This window comes from Tachypleus tridentatus, chromosome 10 (assembly GCF_004210375.1).
Source record: "Tachypleus tridentatus isolate NWPU-2018 chromosome 10, ASM421037v1, whole genome shotgun sequence".
Classification (NCBI taxonomy): domain Eukaryota; kingdom Metazoa; phylum Arthropoda; class Merostomata; order Xiphosura; family Limulidae; genus Tachypleus; species Tachypleus tridentatus.
Window position 1 is genome coordinate 181,159,066 of NC_134834.1, and position 16,121 is coordinate 181,175,186.

At 35.2% G+C, this 16,121-nt stretch overlaps 1 protein-coding gene across 8 annotated transcripts in view; it reads left to right on the top strand.

The window, feature by feature from the left end:
* Positions 1-16,121, top strand: part of LOC143231058 (teneurin-a-like) — a 473,661-nt gene that overhangs the window by 440,418 nt on the left and 17,122 nt on the right. For 7 of the 8 annotated variants that reach the window (XM_076465565.1, XM_076465567.1, XM_076465566.1 and 4 more), the window contains 7 exons: positions 4,972-4,998; positions 6,103-6,222; positions 8,687-8,975; positions 9,159-9,426; positions 11,314-11,454; positions 12,446-12,695; positions 14,383-14,618. In XM_076465565.1, coding sequence (XP_076321680.1) covers positions 4,972-4,998; positions 6,103-6,222; positions 8,687-8,975; positions 9,159-9,426; positions 11,314-11,454; positions 12,446-12,695; positions 14,383-14,618 — 1,331 coding nt within the window. The remainder of the gene's footprint in view (positions 1-4,971; positions 4,999-6,102; positions 6,223-8,686; positions 8,976-9,158; positions 9,427-11,313; positions 11,455-12,445; positions 12,696-14,382; positions 14,619-16,121) is intronic. The other variant, XM_076465569.1, reaches the window with a different exon arrangement.

Genomic DNA, 16,121 nt, shown 5'->3' on the forward strand with positions numbered 1-16,121 from the left:
TGATATACACATTTATACATATACACCAATGCATTAATATTACATTATTATTTTGAAATCCAGATTTGTTATTTGTATTTATTAATTCAATCAGTGTTTGATAAAGGAATAAATGTTTTGTGATTTGAACATTTCTAAATATATGTTCTAATTTTTGTCTTTCTTTTTTAGATATTTCAATAAAACTGTTACTATCTAGTTCAGTCTAAATGAAAGATTTAAGGTTTTCCTCCCTTATATCCTGTATTGAATGAATTACGAGAACTGAGAATTTTTAAAACATAAAAATTACGAAATGTGTTTTGCTAAAGTTTTAATTTATTCAGGATTTTCGATCATCTACTTACTAAAAAATGAAAAAAATTGACATTTTATGCGCCACATAACTTTTGAATTTCGAAACTTTTATTATTAATTAATATTATTACTTGTATTTTTGAGAAACAGTGTAAATATTTTTTCAACTAACTGTCGGAAACTGCTGAGTTGAATACAAATGAATTAATTGTAATCCTAAATTTGAATATATTTTGAAGTTAAATATTTTTGTGTATTACATTTAAATGTATTTTGTACGTTTGTCCTGTCTATGTGGTTGCGTGTTTGTCCAATCTGTCAGTGGTCACACGGAGTGTGTTGTACTGTTGACGCAGTTGTAATTTTTGTTGTGTGTCAAAATCTACCCAAACCCCACTCTTCCCTTGTTTCATGTCACCTCAATAAAACTTTACGTCTAATTCAGTTATGTTATTAGTTTGTGTGTTTTAATAACTATTTTAGTAAGCATTCAATATTCTTTTCGCTTCACAACACTGCTTTAAAACATCCTAAAACCGAAACGTTACACTATTTATAACATCTTCAAAAACACGAGTCAACAAATTGTACACCGAAAATACGCATACGTGTAGCTAATTGTTCGTAAAGAAGTATTTTTACAATATCTTGCTCAAATTGTAATTGCAAAAGAAGTCGGTAGGGGTTTTCTCGCAAATATATATAACATGTTTTCATCTATTCGTGAAGTTTTAATATGTTATATGTTTATTTACGTGGTATTGACGAAAGGTATTGTTTTATATGGTTACCTAGCAACCGTAGTGTGTGTGCGTACATGTATGTATATAGGTGAGAATGTGTGTGTGTGTGTGAGTGTCTGTGTTGTTTTATATGACACAGCTGGCTGGCTCTTTTCATGTGATATTTTATGTTTTCGGTGAGCGTTTACTTCTAAATGTTGTTTTTTTCCGTTTTCTGTGACATGCATTCTGAACGTACGATAATCAACACAGGCTGTTCTGTAAGCCTTTTTTTTTTCCTATTGTAATTCAGTTTGTGCATAGCTTAGTAATGTAATTTATATTCAAATACAATATCAATGTAATATTACATGCTTGGCCAACATTCTTTCACTCTCGTTTCATTTTCTATGACTGCTATGCAAGTAAGTCAACTCGGATAACCTTGTGCTCAAACTAATAATAAAATGTCAACATCGGACTGGAAATACGATTGATAACGGTGATGATGCTTTTGACATCAGAACGTAGGAGTTCTGATGGTCTAAGAGGTGTTCCTATTGCCATCTATCGATCAGAATATTTATGAACCCCCAAAAAATACCAAAGATGATGGTGGTGATAAACGGAAATCTGTACACTCAATTACCGGAACTGTCTTAAAATTTGAATATTTTAAAACATCTTCAAAGCAGAACATTAACATTAACCAAGGTCACTTGACAAACGTGTAAGCTCGTTCCCAAACGTCAAAAAAATTTTAACTCATCATTAAGCCAAATGCATGGTAGCAGTTTCAGCCTTCCCCTGCGTGTCTGAAATAACTCAACTATTTTCCATCTGCAACAGTAACTAATGGTAATAAAACAAACTGTAATTCCGTAGCACGCCACGGATGACTACAGTATTCACACGTGGTTAGCTTGTCATGTTTTCGAACAGCTAGCAATTATTGACTTTATTTGGAGTCACTGGACAGCTAGCTAGCTCGCTCTGCACGTTCTCTGCCATCAGTGGCACATTCATTACTATTGCCTCATTTCATCCCTTCACAAACATCTAATCTGAAGCCATTTGGCCGAACAAGATTTTCTCTTCATCCTTAAAATTACGAAGTTTTCTCAAAGGACTTGTAAAAAGAATTGGAAGGAAAAACTAGTGAGATTAACAACTGTTTTGTTAAAGAAAAAAAAGAACTTTTTACCGAAAAAAAAAGTTTAGTGCTTTTAATATTTCAAGAGAAAAATATATTTCTATACAATCAAATTAGTAGTTTAATTTTATGTCTTTCCGTACCGATGGATCTGGAATCCACTATAAATTCCCAAATTATTGACTTATTTTGTTCCCTGCTGGACAATGCCAAGTCTTCAGATTTACAAAGCTAAAATCAGGGGTTCGATTCTCCTTGGTGCACACAGCAGATGCCCGATATGCCTTTGCTGTAATAAAACACACATGTTGACTTATTTTTATTTAACTTACACTATCAGTGGGATCTACTGCAAATCCTCAAATTGCAGATTTATTTTTATACATTTTATTATCAATTGGATCCACTTTAAACCCTCGAACTGCTGATTTATTTTTATACATTTTTTTTTACCATTGCGATACACTGTAATCCATCAAATCACTGACTTATTCTTAAATAACTTATTATTAGTGGGATCCACTTATTGCATCATACTGAGTAATTTTATCTCTTTAACTTTTACAACATTTAAGGTACATGGGAGACTCCAGCAGTAATTAAGTGTTGTTATTTTTGTAATTTTTTGATTGAGACTCGTGTGCTATGAGAGATCCCTGTAGCCATTAAAGTCATCTACTCGTAAGCAATTTATTTCATACATATATTTGTAAAATGGACCTTTATCGCTAATTACAAGGCTAAACAGTTTGAAGGCATGATTATAACAGATCCAAATTAGATGAGTTTTTCAGTAAAAAAACAAACAAACAAGACTCTGTTCAAAATCATATATAGTTTATCATTTTCTGGAACAAATTAGAAAGAAGCAAATCAACATATTATTCACATAACTTTCTACATTCTTTTCACACAAACCAATCTTTATTAAACTACTGAGTCGGTCATGGCATAGCAGTTAGCACGTAGGAGTGAGAATTGAAAGGTCCAAGGTTTGAGACGTTATGCCGCTGAACACGTTTCACTTCGCACGTTCAGTTGTGGGGAGCGTTATAAATGTGACAAACAATCTTACTATTCAATTAGGAATAGCCGCCTGGATGGTGAGTGCTGCTAACTGGTTGGCCTCCCTCTGGTCAACAACTATAAATTATGGGTAGCTATGAAAGTGAACAATGAAATCACGCCGTTTCTTATGAGTCTTACAATGCGCTGTCAGATTGAAAATACCTAGAATATAATTTTTATATTTTCGTATAATACTTCCTTTGTTTTAAACTGGATATTATTCTAATGTGAACATATTTTAGTATAGTGCTCAAATGTTCAGAATGAAAATTTATATCTTTGTCCTTCTGATGGGACAAAGGTAAGTGTACGAATTTTACAGCCTTACAAACCTAAATTCCAAGATTCGATTACCCGTGTGGACACAGCAAATAGCCCAATATGACTTTGCTCTAAAATAAAATATTCTGTATCTTCACATCAAAATAGTGACTTATCAAGTATATGTCCTATGAAACAAATGCTTATTCTTACCTATGTTAAACAAATAGGAAATAATAATTTGGAAAGAAGATGCTGTCATTAAATAATTTTGTATTTTGATTAGCAGTATTTTGTATGTGTTGAATTATTGCCTCGCAAATATGTCAGGGGTGGAACCAGAATATTTTGTAAGGGAGGAGGTCGCTTTTCCACCAGGTCATGAAACCTGTTAGAATATATAGTTTCTTTATTAGACTCAAGGGTAGTTTTGTTTAGTAATCCACTGGAAACTTAGACCCAAGAGTAGTTTTGTTTAGCAGACCACGGGAAACTTAAGTCTAAAGGTAGTTTTGTTTAATATTCCACAATAAACTTAAGCCTAAAGGTAGTTTTGTTTAATAGTCCACAAGTAACTTAGGCTCAAAGGTAGTTTTGTTTAGTAGTCCACGATAAACTTAAGCCTAAAGGTAGTTTTGTTTAGTAGTCCACAAGTAACTTAGGCTCAATGATAGTTTTGTTTAGTAGTCCACGGTAAACTTAGGCCCAAAGGTAGTTTTGTTTAGCAGTCCACGGGAAACTTCGGCTCAAAAGTAGTTTTCTGTAGTAGCCCAAGGGTAGTTTTGTTTAGTAGCCCACGGGAAACTTAAGCCTAAAGGTAGTTTTGTTTAATAGTCCACAATAAACTTAAGCCTAAAGGTAGTTTTGTTTAGTAGTCCACAAGAAACTTAAGCCTAAAGGTAGTTTTGTTTAGTAGTCCACGGGAAACTGGGTTGCTGCAATCCTCCAACCTTTCCTTCCCCAGATCCGCTGGCACATACTGTACTGTGGTCAAATCTAATTAGTAAGTTAATCATAATTCTGTATTTTCCTTCGTCCCATTACTGATAATCACATTACTTACTAAAACAGCGAATATTTTTCACGAAAAATGAGAGGCAAACCAAACGTAACTCGTTTGGTTTGGTTGGTTCATACACTACAATCAACATGAACAACTTTCTCAACTGTATAAAATATATATCGGACATGTTATTTAGATTCAGGTAACGAATATAGTCTAGAGTTATATCATGTTTTCCCAACTATTTCTCTCTCTCTTCACCATTCAGTTTCTGAGTCCTTTCCCATCCTCTTGTTTGTATGTGTGCCTACTGTTTGTACATGTACGGGTGAGTGTTTGCGAATGTGTGTGTGTGTGTGATTGTGTATATGTTCAGTGTTTATATGTTTCAATGTTAATGTTCCTTTGATCATATGCTGACCGTACATTTGTGTCCCTGCTTTCGCTCTGTCTGCGCGGCCCTGCAGTCAATTCTGGAGTGCCTTCGAGAAGAGGTAAGTATGCCCTCCATCTGTTTTCCTCTCCTTCCTCCCCAGTCACAGAAGCTTTTTGTTTCTGCTTTCATCACGATTTGCTGGCTCTGCTTGGCTCTGTAGTATTCTGTGTTATGTTCCACGTAGTCCAATGTACGGTCTGTGCAAAAACGTGCCAGCTCCGTGTCCGACCACGGTATGTGTTTAGGGCTGCAAGCTGTGGAATCTGTTATAAAAATTAATTACTGTAAATATTATGTTTATTAAAAGCTAAGCGGACAGGCGTTCCTTGTTAAAGGGATGCTGCCGCCTTGAAGGTTATGCTGGATGTTTTGTTTTGTCTGACGAAAAGAACCTTAACGCAGCCTATTGTGAGTGTGTGTCTTTGTGTTCACTGAATGTCCTAGACATTTGTATAGAATTTGATTTAGTTTGAGACTTTTGTTATGTTTATGTGATCATAGCCGATGTAGATGTTCCTTCAATGTTGTTTGTGATAGCTCTGTAAACAAACACATCTTAGCGCCTGATGCATGACTGCACCAACGCCCCCTATAGGTCTCAGGTTTAGTTGAATGTTTTGAACAATGTTTCTTTGACTAGCGTCACTATGCTTTTTTGCAAAATCGTTTCCCAATATTAAATTTTCAAATATCTTTTATTTCGAGTAGATTTTTTAGCCTTGATAAAATGCATGCACTCTTAGGGTTCATGAATATACCTTTTAATACTTTTAAATGCATATTATTTTGCTATTTAAACGTAAATGAAAATGAATAAACTAAAGAAATATAAATGTCTTCATATTCATTCGCAAAGTGTATATTGAATTTAAGTTCAATCAGTTTTTTCTTAATAAAAATTAAATTATTGAAGCAAAATAACCGAATTTTTAAGCTTAATTTTAAGTAATTACTGAGTCATTTTAAAAACAAACAATCTCAATAATAAACCATGAAATTTTATTTCTTAAAAAAAGAATGTATTTACTTATGAGAACGTAAATTTTCAACCTGATTTGTAACAAAGATAAAGTTAATACTAAAGATAAGAGAAAAAAGTGTTAAAAACAATAAAAATATCCTCTGAATTCCACGTGCTCTCTTTAATAATCCTTGTCTTTAGCCGAGTGTCCGTCATCCGTGGCCGAGTGGTCAGTAAACAGGGAGATGGTCTGACCGGTGTTCGTGTCGGTGTTGCTGCCGGCCATCATTTTGGATTTACACTAACGCGTCGAGATGGCTGGTAAGAGCTTTCTTATATCGTTCATACACGACTTCAGTTGCGTTTTGTTTTCCTGTAATAACTAAATAGGCCCGGCATGGCCAGGAGGGTTAAGGTGTTCAACTCGTAATCTGAAGGTCGCGGGTTCGAATCCCCGTCGCACCAAACATGGTCACCCTTTCAGTCGTGGGGGCTTTCTAATGTGACGGTCAATCACACTATTTGTTGGTAAAAGAGTAGCCCAAGAGTTGGAGGTGGTTGGTGTTGATAAGCTGCCTTCACTCTAGTCTTACCCTCTAGTCTAAATTAGGGACGGCTAGCGCAGATAGCCCTTGTGTAGCTTTGCGCGAAATTCAAAAACAAACAAACAATAGATAGATTATATTAAATTTAGAATAACTTAGTCTCATGACTCTAGAAAGTTACGTTAGTTTACGTTTAGTCGCTAACCAGGATAAAAAAAAAAAAAACGAATATGAGCTTTGTTCAAAATCACTAACAATTCTAGAACATATCTATGTATATATATTGTTAACAGATGTAGTAGCTTGTATATGTATAGTGAGACGAGGTTGGTTTACGATGTGATAATGAGGTAGATGGATATACAATAGAACAATCTTATTCACGTGATCTATGGTTCTTCATCGACTTATTCTCTGGAATGTTACTGTTGGTTAATCATACTGTTTTGTGTCTTCCACCATGCACTATCCAATTTGTATATTTTGAACTTTCTGTCCCTTCACCTAATCACCTAAATCTGTTGATCATAAGTTTTGGTGCTTATTTCGAGCACATCCCGACATAGCCAGGTAGCTAGGGCACTCGATTGGCAAGCTAAGGGTCGAGGGTTCGAGTCCCCATGCCACCAAACATCTTTACCCTTTCAACCGGTGACGGGCAATCACACTATTTCTCAGTAAATGAGTGGCCCAAGAGTCAGTGATGGGTGCGGTAACAAGCTGTCTTCCCTCTAACCTTACACTGTTGAGTTATGAACACAGATAACCCGCATGATATTAAAAAACTGTTTTGTTATCCTTATTGAAATTCGGGTAATTTGATCCTTCCCAAGTCAACTTTTGTAAAACGAAAGAAATTAGAAGAAGTTATAAATCGGTAGGAAACTGGACAATGGTCTAAACGATTAGTTGACTGGTCAGTGACGGCTTATTTTCAGTTGTTGTTGTTTGTTTGCGTGTTACACTAGTTTTAACGTTCGTATTCCATTGTGTAAAAGTAATTAAAGATTGTACTAGAGATATTTCCAAGATCAATTCGAAAACATGGAAAAATGTTTGTTATCATACTAATGTTGGGTATCTATAGTAATTCTATTACTTTAGATCAGAATTGAAAATTTTAAGGTCAAATATGAGAAGGAAGTAAAACGCCCGTGTTTTTTAGCCAGAAGTACAATACTCATTTCATGTAACTGTAGCCCTAAACACAGATACTTATTTCATGTTACTGTTGTTAGGGTACTGTAGCCCTAAACACAGATACTTATTTCATGTAACCCTAAATGCAGATACTTATTTCATGTTACTGTTACTAGTTACTGTAGCCCTAAACGTAGAGACTTATTTCATGTAACTGTTATTAGGATACTGTAACCCTAAACGCAGATACTTATTTCATGTTACTGTTACTAGTTACTGTAGCCCTAAACGTAGAGACTTATTTCATGTAACTGTTATTAGGGTACTGTAGCCCTAAATGCGATACTTATTTCATGTTACTGTTACTAGCTACTGTAGCCCTAAACGCAGATACTTATTTCATGTAACCCTAAATACAGATACTTATTTCATGTAACTGTTATTAGGGTACTGTAGCCCTAAACGCAGATACTTATTTCATGTAACTATTATTAGGGTACTGTAGCCCTAAACGCAGATACTTATTTCATGTAACCCCAAATGCAGATACTTATTTCATATAACTGTTATAAGGGTACTGTAGCCCTAAACGTAGAGACTTATTTCATGTAACTGTTACTAGGGTACTGTAGCCCTAAATGCAGAGACTTATTTAATGTAACTGTTATTAGGGTACTGTAGCCCTAAACGTAGAGACTTATTTCATGTAACTGTTACTAGGGTACTGTAGCCCTAAACATAGAGACTTATTTCATGCAATTGTTATTAGAGAACTGCAGCTCAGACTTACTATTTGTTCAATGATATTTTTTTATAAAACAATTTATTTATTTCCGCCTGTCTTTCAAGTAGCTTTATCTTTCTTCTCATTCATGTGAGCATGTGTTTATTATGATAATAAGTACAGTGAATAATTTTAGTCGTCGCTAAATTATCTAAAGTTTCTCTCGTACTTTTCTAAAGTAAGTACTCGCTAAATAAATGACTACCACGAATAAACGTAATGGTCTGACACACGAAACAGGTACATTTACTTTTATCGTCTTAGAACTTAACCGTTCTTTAGTTTACCTAGTTTACATTATTCACCATTTCCATAGGTTTGACATTCTTGTCAATGGGGGAGGCGCGGTGACATTAGAATTCCAAAGAAGTCATTTTCATCCAATCAAGCGTACAATCATGGTGCCCTGGAATGACATCGTTGTCATGGAAACAGTTGTTATGTCGGTTACATTGGAAGATAATTCATCTGGTGGCAGCCAAAATCAGCAGGATCCCTGTCTCGCTCACGACTATGACGTCATGAAACCAATCGTCTACCAGACATGGCGCCCTGGTTCTCAGGGAGGTTGCACAGAGAAGAGTGTTCTCGTTGCAGAAACTCAAGTTAGTTTCAGATCTTTCTTCTTCGTGTATTGGTTAAAATATAGAACGAATAAAAAATAATACATATCGTTTATTTAAAAGTTTAAAAAATTTATGAAGCAAATAAAAAAATTCCGTTCTTTAAAGATAACCCATGATCTCAAACCACCTCAATAGCATACTATTTGAACTGAACTGTTATAGGTCCTTCAAGAGACAGTCAACATTCCCGGCTCAGATTTGCATCTAGTTTACCACAGTAGTCATGCTCAAGGTTACCTATCCACAATTCACCTTCAGTTGACGCCCTCGAAAGTTCCCGAAACGCTACAACTCGTTATTCTTCGTATCGTCGTAGAAGGTATTCTATTTGAAAAGACTTTTGAAGCTGACCCTCACATTAAATACACGTACGCTTGGAATAAAAGAAATATCTACAAGCAGAAAGTGTTTGGACTAACGACAGCAAGAGGTAATTTCAGTGTAAGAGTAATAAAAGCTCGTGTTCTCATTTCTTGTGTCCACCCATTGTTATTGAAAACTACGTTTCGCTTTATTCAAGTGAAGGCCTGACGATTAGGGAGCTCGATTTGCAAACTACGGGTCTCGGGTTTGAATCCCCGTCAACGAATATGCTCGTCCTTTCAACCATGAGGGCGTTATAATGTAATGACAATCCTATCATTTGTTGGTAAAAGAGGAGCCTAAGAATTATCGAGGGGTGGTGATGACTATATGCCTACCCTCTAACCTATCACTGTGAAATTAGGGTCGGCTTGCGCAGATAGCCCTTGACTAATATTACGTGAAATTCAAACCAAATTATCCAATTATTCCTCCCGAAATACCGATAAAGACTTTGATTGATTAATTGATTGATCCACTCATTAAATAATTTTAAAGTTCTTCAAATATATTTTAAATTAAATTTTTGGTTGTATAATCCTGGAGAGTAGGAGGCCAAGAGACCCCCGGTAGTTAGCGTGTCGAACTCTCAATTTGATATTTATAGTTTTCGTCCCGTTAACCAACCAAAATCCTCGTCCCGCACTTTGGGGCCGTGAGTGTATTATAAAAATGAGTGTCATACATAGCCAATATTATTCTATAAGCTCAGACAGCAAATGCTCCCTAGTGGTACAGTGAACTTTGCGAACTTACAACGCTAAAAACTGGGTTTCGATTTCCGTGTTGGGCATAGCACAAGTAGTCCTTTGTGTAACTTTATGCTAAACTACAAACAAACAAACAGGCCATGAAGAAAATCATATCCCGTTACCACCAACCAGAATCGTCGTTCTGCACTTTGGGGCTGTGAGTGCGTTATAAGAATGACAGTCAAACATAGCCATATTATTCAATGGTTTCCGGCCCTGAAGAAAATCGAACTTTGTGTTATGTTTTTATTCGTGCTTTACGTTTGAACTTGACATTTAAAAAGTCAACGTGTAAAAATTTTGAAAAATATCATTTTTAAAGTTAAATAAGTTTCACTATTTTTGCTTCAATCTATATGATTTTGTAATTATATCTGAGAATGCACAGGTCTAGTGCGAGACACGTGCATGAGACAGACTCAATGTAGTTCTTTTGATCGATTTCATTATATTGATATTCACCTGGGTAATTCTCCTTATGAATTTAATCGTTGTTAAAGATCGTAATTTAAAAAGTATATGGTGAGGTTGTGAGCCAATACGTGTTTGTTTTTTTTTTGGAGGGGGGAGGCTATACTTGGTTAATCTGTCATTGTGGTAAAACCCTATATTTTGGAGTGTGTCAAAATTAGCTCAAGATGCAGAATTGAACGTTGCTGTCTAGCTTCCTCCTTTTATTCTGCCACATCGAAATCAAGGAAAAATAGCACATATGGGCTTCGTATAGCTTTACGCAAAATATAATAAACTAACTAAATACTTCCACTTGCTTTTTACATTTGTTCTATTTTAATTAATCTAAAGATTAGATTTTTTACAGTTCTTTTCATTGTTTTCTACGAAATTTGATCAACCCTTTCAATCCTCTCTTTTGTGAATATGTATTCATCGGAAAAATAAACTTCAGAATATTTTTCCTTTGAGTATTTGTACTTAGAAATACTGAACAACAAAAAAGAGGACCTTAGAATCACTTTTAATTAAACTGATATAGTTGTTGTTGTTTTTTTCTGAAACGTCATAACCTTTAAATTCTAATGTTTGTCTGCGGATTGCCATGTTTAAGATCTTATTTTAACATGTTTCAATTCAACTTATTAACATCAAATGCAGGTATTGAATGTTTTGATATTGTATTATATGATATCGTGTTTCACCTTTTGTATTGTCTTAAAGAAATTACTACCTTTTTTTTTTCTCAGTTTTCGTTGGCTATAAGTACCACACATGCCAAGAGGTGGTATGGACAGCCCAAGCCATCACCATCAGAGGTTACGATATGGATGTTTCTGAACTCGGTGGATGGAATCTCGACATTCATCATCGCTATAATTTCCATGAAGGTAAGCTCCTTATAATAAATGTGAGGAAATATCGCTTTTCCTGATTATCGTTTGTCTTCAGAATGTTCTTGTTTATTCTTCAACGACACACATATGTACCGAACTCGTTTTTGCTTCGTTCAGAATGTTCTTGTTTACTCTTCAACGACAAACATTTGTACCGAACTCGTTTTTGCTTCGTTCAGAATGTTTTTGTTTACTCTTCAACGACACACATTTGTACCGAACTCGTTTTTGCTTCGTTCAGAATGTTCTTGCTCTAATCTTGCATGATCGTTGATAATTCTTGCGTAATTTCTTCGAAAAAGTTCTGGAGAGCATAGGCTGTTTTAAACTTCTGGGTAGTATGCTTTTGTCAAAAAAGAAAAGAAAACCAACATGAGCTAAACTATGTAGCTCTAACAACAATGTTTCACCCCAAAAATTATTTTTGACTATCTCACATAGCATGTTACTTACAAATTGCAATTATATAATACCTTGAGTATCGTGCATGTCCAGATGGTAAGAGCGTTTCACTTGTAATCTGAGGATCGCGAGTTCGAGTTCTTCTTCTATAAACATGCTCACCCTTTCAGCTGTGGGAGCATTAAAATGTGACGGTCAATCCCACTATTCGTTAATAAAAGAGTAGCTCAAGTGTTGGCGGTGGGTGATGATGACTAGCCTCCTTTCCTCTTGCTTTTCATTGCTAAATTAGGGATAGCTAGTGGAGATAGTCCTCGCGTTGCTTTGTGCGAAATTTTCAACAAACCAAACCCACGGTTGGGTAGAGGTAAATTTAAGAATTATAACGCTGAAGTTCGGGGCTCGATTCCCCGCGATGGGCACAGCAGATAGTCTCGTGAGACTTTGCTCTAAAACAAACAACAAATTTTGTTCTCATTTTAAGAGTGTTATAAAAACTGGTTAGTTTTTTAGTTGTCTTTTGTTTCTTTACACGATATAAGAGTGTTTCAAAAAGATGTCTGTCTTGGTTTGTTTCCACTAGGAGTGCTACAAAAAGGTGATGGTTCCACAATCTATTTCCGCCAACAACCTAGAGTTATATCTGTTCTTATGGGCACGGGACAGCAGCGCCCTCTACTCTGTCCGGAATGTAATGGCATGGCTAGAGAAAATAAGCTTTTGGCGCCAGTAGCGCTGACAAGTGGACCAGATGGCAGTGTATACGTAGGGGACTTTAACCTAGTCCGACGTATCAATCCTCTGGGACAAGTTTACACCTTACTTCGGATGAGGTAACCACCATGTCGTTTCTAAACAAAATGTTTGTCATTAACTATTTTGTCTTAAATAATAAATAACACGTAGTTAGTACACGAACAACATGATGAGTGATAAGTTTTATTTATTCCACTACCTACTCATTCATTTAGTGTTTTCACAATTCTTAACGTAATTAACAAGCGATATACAGGGTGGCCCATAAGTCCCTACCCATCCATATATCTTATGTATCCAGTGTATCTGTGTTCTGTACCTCATTCTCGCTACATAATATTATGCGACGCCATGTTCTGTGAGACATTTTCAAGTGTAAATGGGCTTAAATCGGCCATATTTCTCTGATAAAAAGAAAAAAATTATAATGCATGCGTAATTGAATATAACATGATAACATATGGATGGATAGAGACTTACGGGCCACCCTGTACTATGTTTAATTGCCATGTGTTTTATGTTTTTTATTTCGTGGATATTTTCGTTATTAACTGCGTGGAATATTTTCTATTCCTCCAAAAACTTACCAAAAATATTTGTAGTACGCTTCAATTCATTATAAGTGGCATAACTTTTGAATTACGTAACATTACTGGATAGCTAAAAATAAACCAAACTAAACATTTTTAGAATATCTCTCTCAAATTACTCAACAAAGCGGTTAGAAGTGCGTTTACTTACGTCACTCATAGACCGGCTATTTCTGTATTTGCTATAATACCACATGCAGAAATCCCAGACGTGCAATAACTGTAGTTATTTTTGTGAACTTCCGTTTCACATATTCAGTATAGTGAAAAGAATTTTAATAAATTTAGTGAATACCTTCGCTTCAAATCGCATTCGTAGCTGTTTGTATGAATCGGTATCTAGTTTGTTTTCCTATGTCAACTCAACTATTTCTTTAGATGAATTTCTAATACAGAATTACTATAAGGAAAAGTCTCACATTCAAAACATCTTAAAACTATTTGCATTAGGAGAGTTGGATTTCACCAAAGACATATTGATAATCGTGTATTTTAATCAGGAATGTTGACGTAATATAGGACGTTTCAAAAACAATAACAGAAGGGGTGTTCGTTATGCTTTTTATCCTTAAGTAAATCCACTTCCAGCATCATGATTGATCTTCGAAATATCGTGAATATTGAAAACACGTTTATTCAATCACTAATCGCTTATTATTGAAAGAAAACCAAAGAAAATAAATCGAATAAATGCTAGCTTTCTATAAAAACAACTTAGGATAATAACACTGAAGCAATACGTTTCCCTATCAATACTTTCCTGAATGAGCCCTCAGTGTAATTTTGTTCCTTGAAGACAAATAACTTATAAGATATAATAATGAGCACTGAGGTATTTTCATTCTACTTATAATGTTAAGATTTAGTTAAAGCATGATAGTATGTTACTCATAAATTATTAAAAGCTGATGCTTTTATCATAGAAATAGATCCCAACTTTTCTTCCTCGTTCTCTGTTTTAGAATATTTACCAATAATCACTAACATTAATAACTTTACAATCCATCCTATTAATTTCTATCAGTTATCTGTGGCTCTAAAATTCCTCTTCTTGAAATAGCGTAAGGAAAACGGATTTTCAAAGGTCTTTCTTATTATATACTGTTCTCTTTTAAGCTATGAGGTAAGCATTCTTTTACTAATATTTCCGTCTCTTCTTCAACTAATCCTAAAGGACAACAGAGGTGTCTTATGAGTATCATCTAACCTTGAGTCCAACTGATGGCCATCTCTACATCTCAGACGCTGAACGGCACCAAATCCTCCGTGTGCGTTCCCTGGACAAGGTCGAAGATGCCGACTCCAATTTCGAAGCGGTAGTAGGAAGTGGGAAAAGATGCCTTCCAGGGGACAAACACAACTGTGGAGACGAGGGTCCTGCCATAGAAGCCAGGCTTTCTTATCCTAAAGGTACAAGCCACTTGTTTCCCAACACTACTCTGAAAACTCTGAGATTTATTTGAGGAATATTGTTCAAGATCTGTGCTCTTTAACAAGCTCAGAAACACATAAATATTTGTGACATAAAACTTTGAACAATAAATATAGAAATCACTAGCGAAACAATCAAATCTGTTTTACGGAATCAGAACAGTCCACAGTTTGGTAATTGTTAACAGATATTTGGGAAGTGAGGAAATAATGTTTTATGCTAGTTATCTAAACACTAATGTCTTTAGACGCGGCTTACGTCGCTACTACAAAAAACTATTTTAAGTGTTGTTTTTTAATAAATGTTGCCACCAAGAGTGAATTTCAAATTTATAACAATAGATCTCTAGTTCCTATGTCACCCTTGTAAATACTTCGTATATCATTGATCGTGCTGACGTTAACAAGTGTGAGTAAGCACTTTGTGCTCTCTGTACTCAGTGATTTCCACTGCAACAAGTTTTCGAAGACGAGCAAAGAAAACACTTTGACAAACCTTCTACGACCACTGTATGTGGACCTCGACTTCCTGTACTCATTTACGTAATCCAAAGACACAAAAGTGATGTCGAGAAACCCACTTGTTGAGAAATTTATTTGCAAAAATATGTAAAATATTTTCTCAACCCAAACGAGCCGTTTTTGCATATAAATTTCAAAGACACAAAAGTTCATTGGAGCTGTATCGAAGTACTTTACGGACATGTGGTCATGTGGGCCTTTCCAGTATCTTTCGTATGACATTAGTTTTGTTTTCGTGGTATGGTTGTGGACTTTTATGATACTTAAATCTTTATTTATTTGTCAACGTGAAACATACTCCATCAAAAAGTTTCTTTTGTTTATTGTTTTTTAGGTGAGGGAGGAAGATGAATGGTTCTCTTATGTGATGATAGCCTTCCCTTTGTGGATGATGACGTAACGCTGGACTAGCTTGCGTTGTTTCAAAGTCCGTTGCTTTATCTTCCGGTCCTGTATTCATTATACTTTGAGTGTTTTGCTTTGGTTAAATATTCCTCAAGACATAGTTTTATTCATGGCGACGTTTCAAAATCGAATGGTCGAGAAATTGCTATGGCATAACGCATAGATGTTAAATTCATTGCCCATGACGCCATGACTCTCACATGTAAAAACACGCCACTACAGTGGGTTGTACGAATTGTTTTTTATAAAGTTTGATACTATTGGATCTCTGTATTACCTTTGAACATCTACTTTTTTTTGCTGTGATATAATTTACCAATAGTGACAAAATGTAATCGAACAGTCACACAAACTCGTTGTTACTGAACGTAAATAATCAATTAGTGACTCGTTTATATATTACATTATGCTACATCAGTACAATTGTTATTATAAATGCGTCATATTACGTGTAGAAGTCGGTACTACCTATTACTTTCAAAATACTATTCATCAGTTATTAACTGTCAGTTACGGAAAACTCGCCCCATATACTCACCATAGAAGGGCCAAAAG